The following is a 25,686-nucleotide window of genomic DNA, read 5'->3' as shown; positions in this document are numbered from 1 at the left end:
CATTTTAAACGATACACTAAATGTATACACGATGTATCTCTGTACGAACGCTAGTGTCACGTGTGTACAGTCAGCAGCAGAAGTGAATGAGCGGTTACGGTGCTCACAATCATCTACACGGTGTACTGCCTTTTCGGCGAAATATGTTTCGCAAAATTTCACTTAGCAACAACCTTTCGCCAAAGTTTCATTTAGCAACTTAATATTTGGCATAACTTTACCTCGCATTTTTTTTATTTCGCAACATTTTTACATTGCAAACTTTTTACTGCATCAACATTTATGTGGCAAAATTATGTAGCAAATGATTGGCTTAGGCAAATAACAAATTGTCAAATAACATTTGGGAATTTTTTACATTGCAAAGTTTATACTTAATTTGATTTGTGCGAGCGAGCGAAGCGAGCGAGCAAGACGTTCGGAGCAGAAGCGACTTGGATAGTTTAGGTTCAGAAGGCTAAGGCGGGAGCGAAGCGGAGCGTAGCTCCCGCCTTAGCCTTCGATGTTAGGTTTTTTTTATAGCAGCCAGGATAAATGACACTAGAAAAGTAGTTGGATGCCATTCTAAAGTGCTAAATTAAGGTATGCAATCAATACATTTGACGAAAAACATAAATGACTCTTAAAATTTCGCAGATAATATGTTGCATTATAATATTTATGAATCATTAGTTGGAAAATGATATTAGTGCGAAACGTTGAGTTGGGAAATAATATTTCGCGCTAATAAAAATATGGATAAATAGTTTGGGAGTTAATGAATTTGCGTAAATATTTCGCCGATACATTAGTAAACCCATCTACACACGATTCTACTGCCAAGGTAATGAGAGTGTTTAGATAAGTTTGAACACCACAACTGCTCATCTACTTCTGCTGCTGACTCGCACGAAGTAGGGTAAATCGTCAATTACTGGTCACCATTTAATTACTGGGCCACCTTACACTAAAAATAAGTTCTAGTCGCCTATAAATAGAGTGTATTTTTAGTATAAGGTGTCAATTACTGGCCACCCTTCAATAAATGGTCACGTTATATTAAAATAAATTCTGGTGACCAGAATTCATTTTTAGTATAACCCTTTATAGAGCAAGACTTTTTTCGCACCAATCTTTTTCACAATCTATCCAATAAGTTCTTAACGCTTTGAATGGATATTATAACAGTATGTGAACACTATTAATTTTGAGTCTTATGGATTACGATCATATTATTATGGACAACGTCTTATGGTCGCTCGAGCTATCAATTTTGGCTCTTGACCTATAAGCGGATAAGGTAGCTTTATTGAAAGGTGGCCAGTAATTGACGATTTACCCTATATCTGTATGAACGCGAGTATTACGCGTTTATACACCGAGTAAAGTGTACCGTGTAAAGTGTCGTGTAGTTGGTGTTAAGTGTAAGTTGTGTCAGCTGGCGCCGCTGCCGCCCCCTGCGCCGGGCACGCCGGAGGTGTCGGCCAACGCGGGCGCGCCCTCCGAGCCGCACGCCAAGCGCGAGCGCCCGCCCAAACAGCATACCCCGCCCACGCACCACAAGGTACCCACTTACCCTAAAAATTACACTAAAATTCGACATGTCAAAAGGCGTATTGTTGTCGGTTAATAAGCTTGCTCGAGAGTTTAATAGTACATTACTCCAGAGGCCAGGAAAGAAAGGCTTGCAGGCCGAGTATGTACGTTTCGAGCCTCACGTGTTTAACGGGCGACCTCTTAGGCTATGGTATCCTATTTTATGCTATAAGCGACGTCTGACGTCGGCGTCAACGTTCCGATCGACGTCTGAACGCAACGCACAACGCCCACGGTCAATACGTCCACATTGGACGGGGACGGGGACGGGGGATGTAGGTACTCGTGTACGACGCTTGGCAAGACTTGAAGCTGCAATGTTTCGAAATAACTAGAGATGCAACGCAAGGAGTTTAAATGCCGCGAACGACCTTAAGACGCCAACATCGACGTGTCAAAAAGTCAACATTACATCTCTATAATAAGCATTGTGACGCAGCGTACGACGTGATGCTGAAAGCGGCTGATAGCGCTTGAAGGAGACCATAGCCTCAGGGTCACGATTGCACGGACTCCCTTTCCCAGTGTTACTTAACGCGTTTGTCCGCAGCCGCCGCCTGTGCCGACGCAGGCCCCGGAGTCCCCCGGCTCGCCGGGCGCGGAGGGCGCGGACCGCGGCTCCGCCGTGAGCGCCGCCACGCTGAAGAAGTCCACCCTAAACCCCAATGCGAAGGAGTTCAACCCCACGAAGAGTTTCGCCTCGCGGTCGCCCACCACGCCCAACCCCAGCCGGTCAGTACCACAGTCAAACAACAGTTTGTTCTCAACGTTCGTTTTGTTGACATTTTTTATAGGTACCGTGAACTGCTTCAACTTTGCCCTCTGGCCCCAACATTGCCTGATTCAATTTGGAGTAGATAACTAGCACCCTTCTAGGTTTTTAAACTTTTATCCCCCCATAATAATAATTCCCGTGTAGATAAAAGTTTAAAACCTATAAGAGTGCTAAGTTATCGACTCTAAATCGAATCAGGCAATGTTGGGGCCAGAAGGCAAAGTTGAAGCAGTTTACAGTACTTTCATTGTACCATGATGCGCGTGACAGCTGTCAATATCACAAGACTAGATAGTCAAGTTGAGTCGATAAAACTAATAATTTAATATTTTAATCATAATTAATGTCATCATTAATCCGATTGTTACGCTAATTTTGATGAGAATATTAGTGAAATTCTAGGTTGGAATATTATTTGCCATTTAAGTAAAGCTAAACGCGGTTTGCAAGAATATTCGTTACTTACCAATTAATAAGTACCGATATAACTCAAGATCCATTAGGTCCATCACTAAACGTTATGTTACATGCATATTACGTTCTTTCACGTAATTGTGCTTTGTATTTAATTAATTATAAAAATCTGTTAGCTTAAGTTTATTTCGTATAACATAGTTCTTTATGTTCAAACTAGCTTTTGCCCGCGGCTTCGGTTGGTAATACATCATACAGACTGACGTTTTTTTAGACAGATGGTGCAAATTTTGCTTAGTGGTTGTTTTGAAGCCCTTACTTTTTTTTTAAATTTAAGAAAAAAATAGGTTTTTCCTACTCAAAATCAAGAGCACAATCGCTTCCGATCGTATAAAAAATCCCCGTTTTTTCATACAAAATTTTATGAGTCAGTTTTGTCACGCCCATACTGAGTGTATGAAAAAAACGTCGCAAAACTGTCATTTTTTTTAAACTATCGGAATCGATTGTGCTCTTGATTTTAAGTAGGAAAAACCATACTTTTTCCAAAATTTTAAAAAAAAGGAAAGGGTACACTTTTTTTTTAAAACGCCCTAGTATTACCTACTTGCATGACAAATTTGAAGTTTATAATAATTATAGTTATAAATAGGGCGATTTTGAAGTGAAAATATAAATTCCATTTATTCCCTATCCCGTGGGAATTTCGAAAAATCCTTTCTTAGTACGCGTCTACATCTTAAGGAACATATACATTCCAAATTTCAACTTTCTAGGCCCGGTGGTTTGGGCTGTGCGTTGATCTATTAGTCAGTCAGTCATTTTCTTCTTTTATATATATATATATTTTACGCCAGTCATATTCAGGCTACAACTGAAACATACTTCCATATATTTAGACCGCAGCAACTTTGTTTGAGTAAAACGAAACGTGCATCAGGTGTCACCCGCACAGACATATCATAGAAGGGGCTTAAAAACTACCACAAAAATGCATGTTTGGCAATTTTTAATCTTATAAACTTACGTTTTGAAGAGTGACTCAGGAGAACGTAACTATAGCAACGAGTGACAAGAAAAAGTTGATCGACCCCTCTGGCGTTTCCTGTGTGTTGTAACCTCGGTGTACTTGCAGGCCGCACACGCCGGGCACGCCGGTGGCGGCGCTGCCGGCGGGCGTGGGAGTGGTCGGCGCCGGCGTCAGCTACGTGCCGGCGCCGCATCCGCCGCCGCACATGGTACGTACACTGGCATAGCTGTTACTCGATGTTTTTAGGGTTCCGTGCACAAAGGGTAAAAACGGAAACCCTATTACTAAGACTTCGCTGTGCGTCCGTCTGTCCGTCTGTTAACAGGCTGACCAGGAATATAATAAACCTGACGCGAGGGCAGCACTTTTACGTTTTATATTGCAACATTCTTTATTTACACTTACTATACGATACCTTCCAGTCATATTGGTATTGGTGTCGGTGATGTTATTTAAAGGAATATTTTGTAATCCGTCAGACTTTTTCTATTCCAAATAATTTCATAAATTTTGAATTATTTTCCTTCCAAAGCTATGGATAATCTTCAGCATTTTAACGCACAAAAGCACAAAATAACACTTTAAAATATCACGCGCCAACAACGTTAAACTTTGACAGTACTTCGTACAAACAGATGACATTTGAATTTAGTGTTACCAGTGCAAGAAATCAGTTCTCTTGGTTTTCCGCAATATGGCGAGGTTTTTTATAATTCTGGTTAGCCTTTACCAGGCTGTATCTCATGAACCGTGATAGTTAGACTGTTGAAATTTTCACAGATTATGTATAACTGTGGCGCCTTATAACAACAAATACTAAAAACAGAATAAAATAAATAGTAAAGCAGGCACCCATACAACAAACGTGATTTTTTGCCGTTTTTTGCTAATGTCTAATGAATGTTGTATAGATGGTACGGAACCCTTCGTGCGCGAGTCCGACTCGCACTGGCCGGTCTTTTTTTGTCTTCCTAATGTGTTCTTCTGTGTATCGAATTTGTGGAAATATCTCTCTTTCTCTTTTAGTGCACAATGGATGCTCCATCGCATTCTATCGGAATTTATCGTGGTCTCTTACAACACTTGACAGATGGGCGTGCCTTCAGTCAATTTTCAACTTTGACGTCATACAAATAAAGCCATTTTTAGTATACCGCTACCCACGTTTACAGATTATGTAAAAACTATTATATTTGTATGACCTCAAACTTTGATGAACCATACTACTAGATTCAAGATCCCATACAAAATCAAAGCGAAAAAGTGGCCGTGTTGCTTATGTCATAGACAGTCTTATACTCATAGCTATATATCTGTTTTACCTTCTAAATTAATTTAAAATATATACCTTAAGTCTAAGCAACAAAGATTCAAATAATAGTAATTGTATATAATACTTACGACGTATCGTCATAAGACAAGCAAAAACGTTCGATTAACAAAAGAACATTCATCTTTCAAAAAGATGTCATTCTATTTTAGGAACAGGGTAATAATGGAGTCGCAAATTATTATAAGACAGATAGTTTTTTATTTCACAGAAATATAACACAAAAAAATTACATATACAAATATTGTCATGAAACGAAATGTTCTTATAGATACTTAACTGAATTAAGTTAACTAATTAGAAATGGGTGATTGACAACACTTCAAAAACCTGCTTTCAAATTAAAAACACCATATTCAAATCGGTTCACCCGTTTAAGAGCTACGTACGGTGTCACAGACAGACACACAGACACACATTGCGGTCAAACTTATAACACCCCCCTTTTTGCGTCAGGGGTTAAAAAGACAACATAAATGTTTTACCAGATTTGACGTCATCGATTCGGTTAATTCTGTGCACTGTATTTTGTTTGTTTCACGAGAATCTGCAATTAACGGCAATATTATAAATATCATACGGCTTGAACTTGAAGCTTTACGTCTTCTTTAATAATATAGCTTCACTTCACCTCGCCACACTTAATCTTATATTTTTTAAACATTTATGTAACTTTACCTGCAATTTGGAATCGCCATTTTCCGTAATCTACGCCTTTGGCTATTTCCAACTATGTCAAATTTATCAAAATGAATCGAACATACAGTCGAATTTTTGTGCGGTCTGTAAAGTTCTTCTTCTCTTTCTCTCGCGACAATAGATGTCCATTCCGCACAGCGAAAAGGATCACTAGGAAATCTACAAAAAAAAAAAAAATATTTTAAAATGAGAACTACTCTACGAATTTTTGTTCCAGAACACCGATTATTGGCAAGATGGTTGGCCAAACGATAAATTATTGATTTTTAATGTAAACTGCCAATTTTTACGTACTTTAAATAAATACTGACTTGTACTTACCTAAAGAAGGATATTCCTTCAGAAACCCTAGTGTTACGGTGGCTGTTTCCGCAATTTATAAATGAACATTGTGGCATTTTAACACGTCCGCACTTTGGCTCTGGTTGACGCGTACTGTCAGAAATAAGAGCACAAATTTATTTTGTGCTCTTATTTCTCTGGCCGTTTTCAGAGCTGTGACTTGAATCTAGTAGTATGGTTCATCAAAGACCTCAAAGTTGAAAATTGACTGAAGGCACGCCCATCTGTCAAGTGTTAACTCCAAGTAATCGTACTGTACAGCCGTTTTGACATACACTAAATAATAAAGTTCCATTCTAATGGATGTGAAAATGTCACTTATTTAATACAATAATTGACTGACACTTCGGGTGCCGTCATATTTAGATTGAAATCAGACTTTTTCCGATGGAAATACATTATTATTTCTAATTGAACAACTATTTGGTTGTGTATCATATTACTTATTGTTGTAGAAAAAAACACATGAAATTAACAGACAAAAAGATGATATTAAGACTAGCTTTTGCCCGCGGCTTCGCCCGCGTGGAATTCGGTTATCGCGCGCTGTTCCCTCGGGAACTGTGCATTTTTTAGGGATAAAAAGTAGCCTATGGCTACGTACGCACTATGCGGCTAACCGCACGGTTTTAGCGTGCTGTCTCTTTCTCAAACGATACTTTGAAGAGGGACGGCGCCTATGTCTCTATCTCTATGCCAAAAATCACATCGATCCGCCGCTACGTTTCGACGTGAAAGACGGACAAACATACCCACTTTCGCATTTATAATATTAAGTATGGATTTATAAATTGCTATCTTAAAATTGTTGTCATTTCTATCGCAAATGCCTACCCATCCGATACGTAATGAAGTAGTTTTAGTATCCGCATACCCTCAACACAAATGCACATAATGTATCAATTAGTGATTAATGTTTTATTTTATATTTGTTTGATCCAAGTAGATAAGATAAGTAATTTGTAAACCTGCATGTACCTATCGCTAAAATATTAATTCATTGTAATTATTATTTCCCAATATAAGTGAATCGTATTCTGTTTCGGTAAATAAATGTATTGAACCATATTTAAGCGCACATACTGTAAACTCGATAATTGCTCGATCGAAAAGTCAAAAAGCTGTATCGGTCTGCTATTGTTTAAAAAGTTGAACAACACTATCGATCAAACGCTCAATTTGTATTGCACTTGTATTGTGCGCTGCGAACAGTCGATCCACTGACTACCCTTAAAGTTTCTTGTACAACAAAAATATATGCAGGATTTAATAATCAAAAGCCTAATCGGTCGAGAAACTTTATCGATAAAAAACAAGTTTAAATCTGAAATTCTTTTTTCCCCGTCACTATTTAATTAAACTGCGTCGATCAAACGACGGTAGGTAGATATTCGCAAAGTAAGACGCTCGATTTCGTGTATATTTTTATTAGTATAGTAATATTTTATTCCAAATTTCCAAAAAAATACATAGTTTTAATATAGGACATTTATGAGAGCCTAGACAGAAATAGTAGATTACGATTAAAACTGTATAATTTTATTCCATTTTGCATATTTTATCATGATTTCAGAACCTTTATCCTTTATCCCGAATCTATTTGTTCAAGATACAAATAATAAACAATTTTAGCCGTCTACCCTCTATTTCGTAAAAGTGACGTGTGCGAGAATTTAATAAGTGCCCAATGATAATCCATACTAATATTAAATGCGTTTGTATGCTTGTGTGTTTGTATGTCTTTCACGTCGAAACGGAGCGACGGATCGACGTGATTTTTGACATAGAGATAGTATATCAGCCAGAGAGTGACATAGGCTAAAAGCGCGCTATAACCGAATACCATGCGGGCGAAGCCTCGCGCAAAAGCTAGTCTATGTATATATACTAGCTTTTGCCTGCGGCTTGGCTCACGTGGAATTCTGTTATCGCGCGCTGTTCCCTCGGGAACTGTGCAGTTTTCCGTTATAAAAAGTAGCCTATGTCACTCTCTGGCTCATAAAATATGTCCTTGTCTATGCCGAAAATTACGTCGATCCGCCGCTCCGTTTCGACGTGAAAGACGGACAAAGATACAAACACACACACTCTCGCATTTATAATATTAGTATGAATATGAATTTTTAAAGCACCCATCTCGATATGTTATTGTGATATTGTGATGTTATTCTTAGCATAGTATTAAGTATTAACGAGCTAGGCGTTTTGGTGCAAACTGTAAGCCTGACTTTATTGAATAAATAAATAAATTATTATGTATCACTATTTTTAACATGATATGTTGTTGTCAGGTGGCTGCTATGCCTGCCTACGCAATGGTGGCGGCGGCGGCCGCGGCGGCGCAGCAGCCGCCCGCCTACCTGCCACATCCACACCCGGTAAGTTAACGAAATGACTATCATTTAGTTCTGGCTTCAGGCGTCTCAGAGGTCCATACGCTCCAAGAGAGTACAAGTTAGCAATATCGTTACATATCGTTGTCGTACATTGATCACGTGATTTGGTAAATGGTAAACGAAAATATTTATTATATCGTAGATTCAAACCTCGTATTCGTCAAAGCTCGTTTAAAATTATTTTCGTCAAAATAGTTTCATTTATTGTCACTTTAATTAAATTATTAGGCACTAAAGTCCATGCTTATTAGTCAATGTCTAAGTAGTTCCGTCTCTCAACAAATTTTTACCCGCGATTTCGTTGTTCCGTGATAAAAACTGTCCTTCCCAGGAATTCAAACTATATCCATACCAATTTCATCTAAATCGGTTCAGCTGTTTACGCGTGAAGAGTTAAACAGACAGATAGACACAGCTACTTCTGCATTTATAATATTAATTTGGATTTTTAAAGAGCTGGATAACTTTATTGATGGTATAAGGATGCTTGCCAAAAAAATCAAACACGTATATTGGCAACGGACATCACTAAACACAATTCTCAGACATAGTCGGGAGCAATAGCTTGTGTCGTAAAACTACGCGTAATTTTGAAGGTGCTCTCACAATTTGCACCGCACCTGTTTGAGGGTAGGACGTTGACTATAAAACGGGAGGAACTCATTGTGGACACATTATTTTCGCGAACACCGCCGAAGCGAGATTGATACTACGGAGCCCGTTATGATGTGAGTGCTTTAGACTTTTTTTTATTAGAACCCTTTGCATTATGCCACTAAAATATTTTCATTTATATTTAGCAAGTGAATTGGTTGTTTAGATTTTCATAGAAAAACACTTGTTGGTTAGCTTTTGTTCGCTGTAGGGAATGTCACTGTTTTTTTTTTTAAAGACAGATTGTACAATATTAGTGGTAAGTTCTGTTATTTTAATACGTTGTTTTACATTTTCGCTCCGTCATTTAGTGTTGGATTTTTATCATGAATACGAGGGTATGAATAATTTACTTAACACGTCTTGATATAGTAACTTGTACTCTTTTATACGTTATTGGGGCCGAATCAAAATCGCAAAGCAGTATAACGCTGTTTCGTGATCGACGTGGCACATAGCTTTCGCAAATTTCGGCAAAGCGACGTAACGTGACGGGTTTTAAAATCAAATATTCTGTAAAATAATAACGTGCCCGAATTGAATTTATACCATTGACATTCATGTACTCGACGGCATGTTTATTACATCAAAACGGCGTACAGTCAAGTGTAAAATATGTACTTATTCAAAGTTTCAAAAATATGTACCACAGACTCTTATTCCGACGCAATAAGGCCGTAGTACCATATTTTTTAAATGGTTCGAATAGATACTTATATTTGCACTTGACTGTACAAAATTAGTTCACAGCGCGGTTTTGTGAACAGTTCACTATAGTCTGTTGACGTCCGTGACAGGGGTTGTGTCAAAGTAATATTGATGATTGATGCGCCGCGCGTTTTGTTCTAAACAGCCAGTCTAGTGCCGTAAGGTACATAGATGTCGATGATTTATGCACTTGTTCTTTGGCTTACAATAATCGCGGTATATACGATGTTAGATGTCATTGTTTCCCAACTTAGTGATCTGTGCCACGTCAGATATAAGTGGGCCCTACCCACATTTCTAACGCTATATGCCACATCAAATACTATCGTCGTAATGCAGAATACAGTAAACTACAAAATGACCATATTTTTTTTGTTAAGTCATTGTTTTGTAACGGGGTCAGAAACTTTCACATCTACTTGTATTTTTCGTTACGAGGGTAGAACGATTCCTGGCCAATATGTGCTACCTTGATGATATAGCAATGGCCAATGGGTGACACGTACGTGGTCTATGACAATTTGTAGCGGCATTTTGGAATGGGCTACACTTTTGTACCATTTGCGTCAAAGGCCAATATTCAATAGAGTCATGTGCCACGTCAGATGGAGATGGGGTGCGAGTGTCGCCAGTACGCGCCGCCTATACTCGTCGTCGACAAGCGGGACCGCTCCGACGCGGTGAGGACACGGGCCGGGGCACAGACAGACGCCAACCTGTACTCGTAAAGGTCGCCACTGACTTATGCTTCCGGAGAGTGATATAGTGAGGCCAATAAAACTAAGTACCACAGAAGCAGTACGCAATAAGGCCGTAGTAACATATTTTGAGTGGTTCGAATAGATGCTGATTTTTGCACTTGGCTGTACAAACTACGCCAAGGAAAGCAGTTAAGCTACTCGAGAGGCGTAATTTTTTTACTCTGCTTCGTTTTGTTGTTCGTCACTTTTAATCAGGTCTGAGTCGTTGCCTTCGACATTTCTGCTATATCATACAATATTTCACAAGATCATATTTCCCACACAAAATGTGGGTATCTTGGAAGAAATTAATGGCTTCTGTGATAGACTATTTGTCGATAGTATCGTGAGACAACTTTGACATTTGTGTCGTTTGTGATTGGTTAAATAACCAAATGAGCCAATCGCAAGCAAGACTTATACGTCAAATAAACTTCTCGATACGAATGCCATTTAGCGTATTCGAATACCCTCATTTATCCGAACTACTATCCGGGTATGAACTGTCGTGCATTTTTGACGAATGAATTTGAAAGGCTACGTTATTTGGCCGGCTAAAAGCAATGTCAGTGTGGACCTTTATGTGTACAAGGATCTGGTATGATTCTACCGTCTCACCAAAAAAGCTTTATAAAACAGCTGTGGTAAACATGTAAAACTTGCAAGCATTTGTGGTAAGAGCAGGTAACTTCAAAGGTGTTCTTAAACATGTTTTGAGGCAATTAATTGCCAGCAACAGTTGCCAGACAACGCAGCAATCATAATATTGTCCAGTTGCTCCGCTGTAACTCGTGATACCTGGTTGTCAGAGTTGTTCCATGTCGAGCAAATAGTTGCCGGCAACTTTGCAATTTTAATCGTCTCTATAAGAACACCTTTGTCTGTCTGTGTGCCTGTCAAGCCCGAAGCGTGCGTTTGAAGTGTTCAGCTGTGTAACAATGTGTTGGTTGCGCTTAAGTCACATTAACAGTGTTAACATGACTACCCTAAACGAAAAAAAATATAGTGAAATTGGACTTGACAGTGGGAAAAATTATAGGTTCATTGTTTTTGAAATAAATTAACTAATTTTGTCTAACCCGTCACTACATTAGTCCTTTACCTTTTTTGGGCTTCAAACGGCCTAGAAACTCTAGGACATTTCCCGCACAAAAAAGTTAGGGACTAATGAAGTCTCTAGGACGCGTGACGTGTTAAACCGTGTACAGTCAAAGTGAATCACGCACCAGGGTAGATGGAACCTTTGCGCTTTGAACGTCATGTTGACATCCCATACATCGGCCAAAGAAATCATAGTGATGTTGATTATGAAAAGTTACCTCCCTGGAACGCGATTCAGTTTCCTCGACTGTACAAAGACCGAATATAAACCAGGGGCCGAATTGTCTAACGCGCTGATGTTCGCGACCATATTCACCATCTTTCTAGCCTCGTCTTATACCGTGTGACAGAAAGAAGTGGTGAAAACTATTGTGATTCTACGGGGCTGTGTCACGGGGATAAATGTGATGCCGTCTCCGTCTATTCGTACAGAACAAACAGAGACGGCATCTCATTTATCCGTCAGATAAATTTAATCAATGGATAGTGAAACAGGAGGTTAGTGTGTTAAAACAATAAGGCCTCGGATTAATAGACACGCATATTGCGAAGTGCCACCAGACTGCTTTATTCTGCCTCACTGCCGTTGATCGCAAAATTCTGTCTTACTTTTTGGTATTTGTCTCAGACGGTATAGTGTAAAAATCTGAGTTTCTTTGACAAATCATAATATTTACCACGCCTTAAAACGATAGTTAACCTAAAATCGCAGTAAAGTACTTCTGCCCTATATCAGGACGCGGCTCCCTTGGTTTGAAAAATGTTTGGCTACCCCCTGCTTACCTTCACTAACAGTTGTTTAAATTATCTTACGTTGATAATACATCATTCACAATGGCGGCGATATTATTTTAAGATATTGTGACAGCCTTAAGGGGCATCCCCCCCCCCATCGAAATGATCATATTGTGGCAGAAGCGAGCGAAACTATTATTTTTTATATCACTAAAACAAATGTTTTGCTGACTTTTTGTTAACTGTATTTGAATTGTCACCCAATCTACAGTCTATTATAAAATATCAAGTCAAACCAACCACTACACATGGATTAAAAATTAACTTGCAAGATTTGAAGCAAACAAATAAATACACGAAGTAAATATGTAAAATTTATGCTTGTAAAGAGAGGGTAGTTATAAGTTCAACGCTTCTTTAAACATCAAAAAACCAACAAACGGAACGACGGATCGACGTGGTTTTTGGCATAGAGATAGTTTATGGGCCAGAGAGTGACGTAGGCTACTTTTTATCCCAGAAAAATGCACAGTTCCTGAGGGAACAGCGCGCGATAACCGAATTCCGCGCGGGCGAAGCCGCGAGCAAAAGCTTGTATAAATATTATTCTCATCGATATTATGTGATGTTTATGTTCCGCTTTACAAAATTATGAGAAATGATTGTATGAGAAATAATTAATGCGAAAAGTAATTCGGTGATATGATGATTCTGCTCCAGAGAAACAGAATTACGAGATTCGATTTTATGCAACATATTAGTAAACCGTTTCTTATATATTACTTCAAATGTGAACTGGCCAAAAACAGTCTTAAGGTGGCCCCAAAACCGGTACTTCTACCCTAGTTTAAAAAACACTACACTAATTTGATGACCAAGGCCATTGTCACCAAAAAAGCTTATATTTTATTTTTGCAATAACTTTTTTAAATATTCGATGTAAAGGACTTTTGATAGTCCCTAATTATAATTCAATATCCTGAAATGTTTCAAGTCCAGTTTTTCTATTAGAATTTGATTGCCATGAACTTATCAATCATTAATTCATTTAAAATTAACAGTTCAGCGTAGGTATAATTAAACTTCATTACTCCCGTTTTTAGGGTTTCGTAGTCAACTAGGAACCCTTACAGTTTCGCCATGTCTGTACGTCTCTGTACGCGGCTAAGCTCATACACCGTTTGTACTAGAAAGCTGTAATTTGGTATGAATCTGCATACCTATCAGTCACGCCGAGTAAGTGGTAAAATAATAAGGCTAGAAAGTAGTTAGGGTACCTCTCATACACGTAAAATGGGGATGTTTTTTTGTTTACTTCCACCCTATTTTGTGGGTATCGTTGGATAGGTATTTAAAAATGAATAGAGGTTTGCAAAGACCATTTTTTGATAGTGAATATTTAAAGTCGGCCTATTGTGACGGTCGGGAGCTACTCTACACTGAGCATGGCCCGACATGCTCTTGACCGTTTGTTTTAAACAAGTACCCTCAGTCTTAATTGTTAATTTCGCGATTTCACGATTTAATTGATGTTGCCATCATAATGGCTATTTATATATAGAGAATATATAATACGACAATACATACATAACTGACTGTCGGTACCACCCAGAATATTTCTACGTTTGTTTCTAGAAAATATAACGGGCACTCACGTAATTTTTGTCAACATTTTAATATTAATTTTCCATGACGAAATAATATGTGACGATTGCCACATATTTTATCTAGAATAATATAGCAATATTACAATTACTAAAATTATATGTAATGGAAACAGACTTATCCTCATTTTTTCTTTTATCTATTGAGCCGGAAACAGTTGCTATGCTGATTAAAATAGTTGTCATCTATTCAAAGAATGCCGCGAAAGCTTTGGTTCATTTCGCTCTCCCGTCACGAGTCAGGATGGCCGAGCGGTCTAAGGCGCTGCGTTCAGGTCGCAGTCCACTTCTGTGGGCGTGGGTTCGAATCCCACTTCTGACAAGCTTTTTGTTTCTTTCTTTTATTTTCTTGTGGATTTTCGGCATGGGAGGGAGTTGTTGTATTTTTAAATGAGAACTTACTAAGATGTTTTTTTATGGCACATTGTAACTAACACGTTTGCTGTGTTTTTTTCCTAATATTTGTTGTTTTTAATTTTGTGTTTTCACTTTGTTTGTTTGGACTAATCATTGCTAATTAAAGCTATCAATCAGACTGCAAAACGTAGATTCATCTTATAGAATGGTGTTAAAAAATAAAATTATCATTTGTACAAAAATATTTAATTTTATATTCAATAAATATCTACCTAGTTACTTACTAACGATCGGAAATCGACACACGCGTCCATTTCTAACTTAATTAAATAGGTACCTACTTATCATAAACATAATTTATCATCATGTCATTCCTTCACACATTCTGATAGGCTCCTATAAATTACGCATCTCACATAAACAACTAATCATTTATTTTAATTGATCAGCATACATTAATTAATTCGTGACTTAGTGCGAAAGGGTTATAACGGCAGTTTGTTATAATATCGGCTTTATGTGAGGTGTCACAAGTCTCCAAGAGCGATCCAGAACTGTCAGATAGAACCTATTCACTCTCAGGTTATGTAGTTATTGTTATGTCTAGTTAAGTCAGGGACTAGGTCTCGTTACCATATTTTTTATTCGATTGCTTCTGGAGATTTGACACTTCACTTTGAAATTTTATAAATAATGTCTATCTATAAGTCTTAAATCATAGAACCATGAACCAGTATCTGTGTGGATGACACCAGCCGACCTATTTTACGTGTCTTAATGCCCGGTTCACATTATTCCAGTAACGATACATTGCGGGGTCACAATCCAAACGAGTTACATAAGATCGATCGAGCACCGCAAGTGTCTTTTTACTGGAACGGTTTTACTGAAATAATATGAACCAGGCATTAACATCGAATCGAATATGCAATCTCGCCTTTTGCTACGCGGTGGGTAGAAAGAAAGGAAAAACGTATTCGTGCCAAACAAATTACAAACACCAAAGAAAGACTGGGGAACAAACTGTAACATTTATAATAATTTTATTAGGTTTAACTAAATTGATAATGGTGAATCGTGCAAATCTGATTGTTCAAGAACACCGACCGACATGTAGATATTTTTGACTAAAATGTATTGATAATTTATTAAAAAATGTACTCTATCCGTTCTCACATATTTCAAAGTGCTTGCATAATACACTTCAATGAAAGTCCCATGCCTAAAATGATGTAATTGACATGTTAAGGCAGACACGGTTTAAAATTTAAACATCGATAACAACCGCATCTAAATATGTTGAACGTTAAACTCCTCAATCATAAGCTTGGTAAACATGTTATTATCTGTCCCTTTAACATTTGCCTTTCCTAGACACTGGTAAAACATAATTTATCTATAACGTGTCTGTATTTTTATACAGGGTTATCCTAGGTTATAATTATGTTAAGTAATTTAAAATACTAACATCAGTCACCAACTCGTTGGTATGCTGTTCAATCGTACTTCTACTACAGCCGACATTGGTAAGTAATTTCAGAGACATTAGCAAACATTGCCTTTTCGTACTTTCCGAAACTTGTACCGAACTTCTTACGTAACTCTAAAATTTTGATGGAACTTTCCACTTCTCAAATAGCTTCTTCCGGTTTTAGCTTGACTAGTTCTTCTGACAGCTTCCACAGCTTCATGCCGTTGCTCTGATCAGTGGCTTTAAACGACATCTTGCTTTCCTCGCAGTCCATAAAATATTTCCCGGTCATGCAATCGCAATCGTCCGAAACAGCCAAGAAAATAGATGTCTGCGCACCCTCCCACGGGCTCTTGAAAAACGTGAACAGAACCATACTCCTCAGCTTTTCCAAGAACTTTGCGTTCTTGTAGAAAGACGTATTCACTTGCCCCGGATTCAAACTGTTTACCGCCACGCTTGTATCTTGTAACCTCCTTGCTAATTCGTTACTGAACAATACATTGCACAATTTACTATTGGCGTATATTCTTAAGAAGCCGTAGCGGTTTTCTTCGTTTATACCCTCGATTGTTCCGAATCTATGGAAGAATGATGACACATTCACGATTCTGCTCGGCTCTGCTTTCTTCAGCCAGGGAACTAGTAATACTGTCAGCAGAAAGGGCCCGAAGTGATTCACCTGCATATCCCTCACTATGCCATCAGCAGTTTTCTTCCCGCCCATACCACTAGCTCCAGCGTTATTTATAAGCACATCCAACTTCGCTTCTTTCCTCTTGAACTCCTCAACAAACCTCCTAACAGACGTCAACGAACTAAGATCCAGATATTCATACCGCACCAAATTATTCTTCGACACTTTCCTGATGGAAGCTTCAGCTCTCTTCCCTTTAGCTTCGTCTCTGCAAGCCAGGATCACCTTGGCACCTCTCTTCGCAATTTCCATGGCTGTTTGGAACCCAATGCCGTTGTTAGCACCCGTTACGATGACCACTTTTCCCGTCATCACACTGTCAGAATAGCATATCCCTGATGACAATCTATTGTAGATCTTCAGGATCACGAAAAAACCAGCCAACCAGAAGTACCACATGTTTAATTAGTGTTCAGTTGCCTTGTGGTCCGCGAGTGTGGGACGTAGTTAAGCGACTGCAGATATAGGCTCATTATCTAGTAGCAAATGTCACATTTAATCGTTGTGCCGATTGTATATTGACGCGACTTTGCGCGGTATGTTAATGGAGTGGTTAATAAGAATAAATACTATTATTTTAAGTTGCATCACAAGGCCTAATGATATTTTTACTTTTTACTATCTTATGTCCACGGCTTCGTCCCATTTGCGTAACTCCCAATCCCATTGTAATTCCACCAAGCCTTTTTCCTAAGGGTTTCTAATGTTAGTTTTCAACTGTATACGTCCATGATTTTGGAAAGTTTTATCTCTCTTTATGAAGATAAAGTTAATCTCGGACTGTTAATTCCCCTCGCTCCTGTTATGGTGATTTTCCACCGGCAAGGCGAGACGAGAATTGAAATTTGTATGCATTCTCGCGCGAGCCGCCGCGTGCGCCGCCATAAAAAATTCAATTCTCGTCTCGCCTCGCCGGTGGAAAATTACCTTTACTCGTGACAGAGAGCTCCGATTTTCTTTAAATTGTTATCTTTCCGTATAAAAAGTGGTTTCCAGTTGCTATTTTAGTTTAAGGCGGGACTGCATAAAACAGTACTTTCAAACTTTTATTAATCTCTTAATCCTTGATTAAAACAACTAATAATCCTTCCTACTTATCACAATTTCACGCAACGAACAAACTAACATAATAGCGTCACAGTTATAATTATAATATATCTAATTAATCTTGCATAGATATACACAATCATGTCACGTTAGGTACCTATTCCTTATCAATACTTATTCGCGACCTGAAACTGATATTAAGAGGTTATAATAATCTCGCACCACTATCGACTTTATGGTTGAGTAATAAATTTGAAAATAGGTAGGACATTGTTGTTATGTTGATGGCAAAGTACGATCTGCTTAGAATGCGTTATGAACCGCATGCGCGTTGTCTTAATTAGGAGACAATGATGTATGAAATTATATCGATGTATTGATTGATTTTGTAGCTGTCAGTGTGTCTCAATAAATCATAAGTTAGATAACGTTTCAATTCAATTCGTATTTTACTTGATAGCTAGCTGTTACCCTGTTAAATCTAGAATCTAAACCGGTTCAGTGGTATAGGCGTGAATAGGTAGCAAACTAACAAACAGACTTATAAACTTATAAACTATTAGAACACTGAAAAACAAAAATTAAATTCAAGATTGGAACCTGTTTGTGGAAGTGTGCCTGCGGGCGCTCGCGTTTGCATTCCTCATCTGACCATCTCTTACTACCCTCATTTTTTAAAAGTGGTGAAAACGAATTGTGATTTCGATTGCCTTAGACAATAAGGTCTCTGGCCCCTCATCAGTCCGTGACTAGTACTTTACCATCTACGCCAACTAAAGCGCTGGCATATACGGAGAAATTCTCTAATATGTTCACGAGATAGTTACTATTACTATTTATTATTTAATTTAGGAATCTTTGGCCGCGTGGTGCTAGTGACAGTATTATTTTATTAAGTAAAATAACAATAACACTTTAACATGGTAACAAAAACATACTTTCGGGGAAACCGTAAAAATAAATAAAAATACCATATCATTTACTAATTAAGTCCATAAAAATATTGCTAAAATTAAATTGTCATGAAAATGCAATTTCCGAGCCTAGTAATTAAAAGTTGTTGACCTGCTGTATCCTGTTTGAGATAAAGGCATGATAAAACGATAATATTATACAATAAATTTATCCTTGCATTTCTAAATCAATCGTGTTTTACCTCTTTTTCACCATTCTCAGTTAAGTTCCTGTCGTCTTAAGTGACGGATATCTATGATGCCGTCTCCGTTTATTTTTATCCCCCGACACAAAAAGAGGGGTGTTATAAGTTTGACCGCTATGAGTGTCTGTGTCTCTGTCTGTAGCACCGTAGCTCTTAAACGCGTGGGCTGATTTGGATGCGGTTTTTTATTTGAAAGCAGGTTTTCTAGCGATGGTTCTTAGACATGTTTCATCAAAATCGGATCAGCTGTTTTTGAGATATTGAAATAACAAAGTCGGGAGTTGTCCAACTTTTTGTTGGTTAGGTTATGTTTGATTAAAAAGAGAGAATCATAGATACGTCATATAAAATGACAGGAACTCAACAGTCCTGAAACACCATTTAATAGGTTAGATTCCTAAAAAAAATTAAGATTGAGCCCGTTCAAGTTCCGCGTGACGCCTGGTTTTTTTTCTTAGGCGCGGCGTCACAGCAGGGCTACTACGAAACTCGGAACTCGAAGTTCGTGTCGTGCGGTCCCTCTGACACTTATACTATTTAATACGAGAGCGACCGGGACGGTACGATACGAACTTCGAGTTTCGAGTTTCGCAGTAGCCCTGCTGAACTTTGGCGCGCTTCGTCTTTGTAATTTTTTGTTTGATTGACAAAAGAAAAAAAGCACTTCATAATGGACTAATTATTATACAGGGAGTCCTGACCATGGGGCTTTGAGTCCAGGGTTCGATTCTGCTCGCACAACTGGCCTACTTCTGTTCTGCTACTTTTTAAATATATAACCACTATTAATTTCATTTTTTTCCATACAAATTTAATGTAAATTAATACCAAATTGACGGCACATCGATATGTTTGTCTTCGATATGTCAAATAAATGTCAAAAATTATATAAAGGCACCCGTACCAAGAGAGCGATAACACCGCCATGTCCGATACTGATTTAACGATTAAACTTTGAGGATGAATAAATGATCTTAAGTTTTTTTTAAATGTTACAAAACAAAAGTAGCCTAGTAGAATCGAACCTTGAATTTAAAGCCCCCATGGTCAGGTCAGACACCCTGTGTAATAATTTTTTTTGGCCATCTCTATTTTTTAGCCGATAGATGTGGTAATTTTTGTAAGCTACTGATAAAACTTGTGGCAGTACCCTACCCCTGTAACTCAATCGGTTGTTTGTCGGTTCCAGTTGGCCTATGGCGCTATGGGGGGCGGCGCGGCGGGCGCGGGGCAGCACGGCCCCATGCCTTCGCAGCAACAAAGGAACTTCCGGAAAGGTATGTCGACGTTAACCTTTGCTATTTAAATTTTTATTAGCGTTCGTATGAAACTAATAAATGTATTCAAAACGGAAATTTTACTAACAGGGCTTCTAGTGTATATCTTTTCACTTGCGTTCATTTACGCATTCTTAAATAAATATTTGTATTAGTAGAATATTAAAATTCCTATTTTATGTGGAATAATAACGTTGGCGCGAAAAAGTTGCATATGCGCGGGCCGCGGAGTCACTCCACGAAGCCGATTGCTCCCGAACGCCGCATGACGAATCAAGTTTTAGTTCTATTTATTCTAGTTTCGCCAGAATTTCTACTGAAACTGTAGTTTAAACTTCAATTTAAAGCCCGGTTTACACCTGCAAGAAAAATCGTGCAAATTGCATTAAATTGTGAGGCAGTGTGAAGTGAAACCCAAAATATCTTTTGGCAATTTAGGCTAACAAGCACTTATCGACTCTCGAAAAGAATCTACCACCTGTTCGGAAAAAGCTCTGTTGAGAATCCGGCAAGAAACGAGGTTAGGTTAGGTAGTTTGCAAGTCACCGATCGAGCGCCGCAGGAGTCGCTACATCGGCCCTTCTTTGTTTGAATAATTTTTTACTAGCCTGGAGTAGTGAACTTGCCTTCGAAATCCAAAAGCTTAGTGGTTACTTGACCTGAAATGTATATTTCAGAACTAAATTATTGTTATTATTATTTTAAAATTTATGACGGTGGAAGCATTCTACACTTCCACTGAACGTAGATATAGTTTAGATATAGTTAGTGTTTAGTATTGTAACTAAGGGACCCCATACATCCCTGTATTTTTTATTATTATTTTTTGTATTTTTTTTTCTTTAATTGTATAATATAGTTTTTAAGTATTTTATTTGTAATTATATTATTATGAAAAAATGACTTCCAGTCAAGTTTCTTGCGGCGCATTCTTCTTGGCAATGATGGTCTTTCCGAAAGCGCTGGTAGTTTAAAAAATGACGTGTAAAAGTACCCATTGCGGCCTATTTACTGAATAAATCATTTTAATTTGAATTTGAATAGTGTCCCACTGCTGGGCAAAGGCCTCTCCTCTTAATCTTCACACCTCTCGGTCCAGTGCGATGTCAGGCCAATCCCTTGCATACGCTTCCAAATCGTCCCGCTATCCCCACAGTCTACGTCGCCGTCGATGGCCGTCCTCCTGTTCCCACCAAGTGACTGTGTGAGCCCATTCCTGTGGGTGCATGCAACCCGTTTAAAACTATTAGATCTTGTTCACAATAGCGTTTTGTCTGCGGTTTCCCGGCGAAGTGGGAACGGCGACATGGCTTGGTCGCGTGGACGCGACGACACCGCGGCGGCACGCAGGTGGCGAATAATCGCGGAGATATCGCGCTCCAGCTGTGCCCAGAAACCGCCGGCAAAAACGCTAGTGTGATCAAGCTATATGTTATGTTGTTTTCAGTGGGAGTGGGCAGCGGCCTGCAGGTAGCGGCGGCGACGGGGCAGCCGCTGCTGACGCCCGCGCCGATGCAGCCGTTCGTGCCCGCCGTGTACCCGCCGCCGCACCACCAGCAGCACCAGCCCGCGCTGCACTACCAGCACGTGGTGAGTACTGACTGCCACTGCCGACACGCGCACTCACAACATTACAATACCGGTAAATAAATAAATAAATAAATATCACGGGACAATTCACACCAATTGACCTAGTTCCAAAGTAAGCTTCGGCAGGTGGATAGGACCTTGTGCAAGGTCCGCCCGGATTGCTACCACCATCTTGCTCGCTAATCCTGCCGTGAAGCAGCAGTGCTTGCACTGTTGTGTTTCGGCGTGGAGAGCAAGACAGCCGGTGAAATTACTGGCACTTTAGTTATCCCATCTTAAGGCCTCTAGGTTGCAACGCATCTGCAATCCCCTGGTGTTGCAGGTGTCTAGGGCGGTGGTATCTCTTACCATCAGGAGACCCACTTGCTCGTTGCCATCCAGTCGAATAAAAAAAAAGCTTGTGTTATGGGTACTAAGCAACGGATAAATATAATTATATAGATAGATACATACTTAAATACATATTAAACATCCAAGACCCGAGAACAAACATTCGTATTTTCCATACAAATATCTGCCCCGACACGGGAATCGAACCCGGGACCTCAAGCTTCGTAGTCAGGTTCTCTAACCACTAGGCCATCTGGTCGTCAAACCGGTGCCAACATTGTTTATGCCCAAAATATCGGTACCAATATTGATGCCTAAAATACCGGTACCAATATAATTGTCACCTCATTAGTTTTAGAGACCCCCACACCTGGTCGGTTGCCTAAATAATGTGTTTTCATTGATTATATTATATGTAGGCTAGTTAGTAAGGTATTTATTGTATGGGCAGTGTTGCCCGAAATAAATGGTTTTAATATTTTATTATTATTAAAAATAACGGTACCTTCGTTTAGGTAGTACAGTCACCAGCACCAATATCTGACACTACAAGCGTGCATAAATATCTGATACGACTCTATTTCTAGGGACGGAAGGACGTGTCAGATATTTTTGCACGCTCCGCTGTGGCAGATATTAATGCTGGTGACTGTACCATCGGAGTTGAGGTTACACACACAAGAATATGTCATGTAATGAAAGCGGGATTTTGACATCCACTCGTTCATTCCATTCGTTCTCCTTTTATGCAATCAGTTCTTCATGTAGCTGTGTGTGTATATCATTCACTTGAACTCTCATGGCACTACCTATATCAAAATTGAAATTAACATGGACTTATTTGAAATTGCAGCCGAACTTCCAAGTCCGAATGTTCCATTCGGGCGGCGTATCGTCAATGGGGTCGATGTCCTCAATGGGCGGCGGGGAGTACGCGCCGCCCGCGCCGTCCCCCGCGGCCGCGTCCCCCGCGCTGTACCCGCCGCCGTCGCCGGCGCACACGCCGCACTCGCACGCGCACCACCACCCCATGCAGCCGCACCCCACCCCACCCCCACCAGCACCCGCACCCCACCAGCACCCGCATCCACACCCGCATCACCACTTTCAGCAGCCGCCTTTCCAGGTGAGTCCTTTATGACCGCAAGGTTCTTGTGAAGTTCTATGCGAGACTATGTATGGTAATTTTACAAGATTTTGTTTAAACTTGCAATGTATGTATGTAGGTATAATATGTACCATCAGCCAAATAAGTGTCAGGTTAACCAATGTTTAAAATCCAAGTTTCGTTATCAGTAATTAATATGTCGAACTTTCAAGTTGACAGACACGTCTATTGACATTATTGTTTTATGACATGCAAACGATTTTCAACTTTAGGGTGGTAGACCACATATTTGGCTGATGGTACCTATGTATGTGCGGGTCAAATTTTGCAAGTTGAATTTGACCCACTTCCAGTTATGTAAATCTGGTGATAATACAATGATCCGGTGGTCGAGCCAGGATCGTCTCTGCAGGACGGAACTCCTCAACGGTTAATGGCATCGCCTTGAAATTTGGCACGGAAATGTAGTTTAGATGACAATGCAAGTACAGTCAACAAAAAGTTCAGTCGGCTAAAACGCTTGTGTTAAAAATGTTTTTTTTTTTACAAAAAGCTTATTTCTATCAAGCCCTGTTTCCATTATTCCAGTAAAGTCGTTCCAGTGGCATGTCACTTTGATGTTCGATCGACCTCTTGTACAGTCAAATGTAAAAATATGAACTTACTCGAAAGTTTCAAAAATAAATACCACACTCTTATTCCGACGCAATAAGGCCGTAGTAACATATTTTCGAGTTCTCGTTAGCATCGTGACCCTGCTATTTTAACAGTGCCGCATTAGTAAATAATAAAATAGAATGCAAGAAAGAAAAAAATAGTGACATTTTGGCCTTTTTCGTCACTCATTGATAGATGTGTGTGACATATAGATACGTGATGTCGCCTCTGTTCATTTGGACAAAACAGACTGCATTACTAATATTTAACAAGCAAAATTCACTGACTATTATGAATTTTAAAACCGAAATTAATTCCGTCCAAAGTTAATTTAATCAAAATGTGACTGTGCTGAATAGTGAACAGAATCAAATTAAATTTTGCTATTATAAATTAGGAGCAAATTTTAATGCACATGGGGTAACGTCTCCTGGGTCACTTCCAAAAAGTATAGTTTTTTGTTAAGTTACGAGTTGTGACAGTTTTAAGGTAATTCCGTCATAGCTCATTTCCTAAGCATGCTAGTAGTATACATTGCAAACATTTTTCTAAGTAAGTGCATCACGAGGACCCTAAACCGAAGAGCATGTATGAAGGGAATAATGAAAGTGGACGAACCGAAACAAGTATGTAAGGATCGTAGCAAGTGGAAAGAAGTGGTCTCTGCCTACCCTTACGGGAAGGAGGCGTGATTATATGTGTGTATTTAAGTGCATCACTGATGTCTCCTGGGTCACGGGACAATAACAATACTAAAATGTTTATTCGCCCAGTTAATAAATAGCCCCCAATTCATATTTGCCGACTGCCGGATGGCTCGTTTAGTGCGTGGTCTGTATACCAAGTGCCATCCACGAAGACGCGTGATTTTGTCAAAATTGGACATGAATGACATTGTAATAAGAACCAGGGCACTTGTCACCGTGAATGAGTCTACGTTATAGGTGTTCTGTCCGGCAGGTGCTGTGTCCGCTGATGGGGCCGGGCGGCCAGCAGCACCACCACCACCACCACGTGGCCTACCTCAACCACGCGCCGCCCACCGCCTCGCCGCCCCAGCCACACCCTCACCCGCTGCAGGTATAATACTGGCTCTCTCTCACACACTCGCACTCTACCTGTACCCAGTACACGACCCCCATAAATTGTAGATAAAGATCATGTTCATTTTCGAAATAAGTAGTTACTTCTGAAACTAACTTCTTATATCGTTGAGTATATTATGCAGGTATGTGCAACCACCTAACGCGGAACTGAGTAAAGATGATTGACAACTGGTTATAAAAAAATGTTAGCATCAACTGATAGATGTCTTTAAAATTAAATATTGCATTGTAACTATACTCAGTTGATATATTATTTCTAGTTAGAATATTTCCGTTTGATGAAGTGATTCAACTCAGTCTAATCTGGGCATTATAAACTTATTCAAGATATCGGTTATTTGGACAAGTAATGTCTGCATTCCAGCTGTTCCCCGCCAGCACCAGTCTCGGCGGTTCCTCGACCCGGGACTCCACTCGCACCCTTAACGCGGCCCCGCGCCCGCTCCCGCTCCGCGTCCGCTCCGCCCCGCCGCCACACAGCGCGCCGCACACGCGCCCGCCGTGCTAGGCTGTTCGGTCCACGCGACTAACTCCACAGCCTTGTCACGCTTGTCACTCTGTATACTACTGTCAGGTGAAGTGAAGATGAGAAACAGAGGTAACACTGCTTTGACAAACAAATTTGTAACCTGCACGCAACCAGGGCTTGTATCGTATCACGATTGCGTTCACCATCTCTTTCTACTCATTCTGTAACGTTTGAGAGAACGAAGTGTGAAAGCGA

General features: G+C 39.5%; 1 protein-coding gene, 1 non-coding gene and 1 pseudogene across 2 annotated transcripts in view; 2 read left to right on the top strand and 1 right to left on the bottom strand.

Annotated features, from left to right (window-relative positions):
* The window catches only part of LOC141431447 (uncharacterized), a 62,165-nt gene extending 36,695 nt beyond the window's left edge, over positions 1-25,470 (top strand). Inside the window, exons 10-20 of the mRNA XM_074092630.1 lie at positions 1,392-1,543; positions 2,126-2,307; positions 3,900-4,002; positions 8,457-8,543; positions 10,529-10,603; positions 20,084-20,171; positions 21,619-21,761; positions 22,945-23,093; positions 23,172-23,217; positions 24,817-24,936; positions 25,327-25,470. Of these exons, the coding sequence (XP_073948731.1) occupies positions 1,392-1,543; positions 2,126-2,307; positions 3,900-4,002; positions 8,457-8,543; positions 10,529-10,603; positions 20,084-20,171; positions 21,619-21,761; positions 22,945-23,093; positions 23,172-23,217; positions 24,817-24,936; positions 25,327-25,470 (1,289 nt within the window). The remainder of the gene's footprint in view (positions 1-1,391; positions 1,544-2,125; positions 2,308-3,899; positions 4,003-8,456; positions 8,544-10,528; positions 10,604-20,083; positions 20,172-21,618; positions 21,762-22,944; positions 23,094-23,171; positions 23,218-24,816; positions 24,937-25,326) is intronic.
* On the top strand, positions 14,402-14,485 carry TRNAL-CAG (transfer RNA leucine (anticodon CAG)). The gene has a single exon. It is a non-coding gene; the product is annotated as a tRNA-Leu (tRNA).
* On the bottom strand, positions 15,542-17,164 carry LOC141430769 (retinol dehydrogenase 12 pseudogene; annotated as a pseudogene).
* Positions 25,471-25,686: the final 216 nt, after the last annotated feature.

This window comes from Choristoneura fumiferana, chromosome 9 (assembly GCF_025370935.1).
Source record: "Choristoneura fumiferana chromosome 9, NRCan_CFum_1, whole genome shotgun sequence".
Lineage (NCBI taxonomy): Eukaryota > Metazoa > Arthropoda > Insecta > Lepidoptera > Tortricidae > Choristoneura > Choristoneura fumiferana.
The sequence above is the reverse complement of the archived record's forward strand: the minus strand, read 5'-3'. Positions and strand labels throughout refer to the sequence as shown.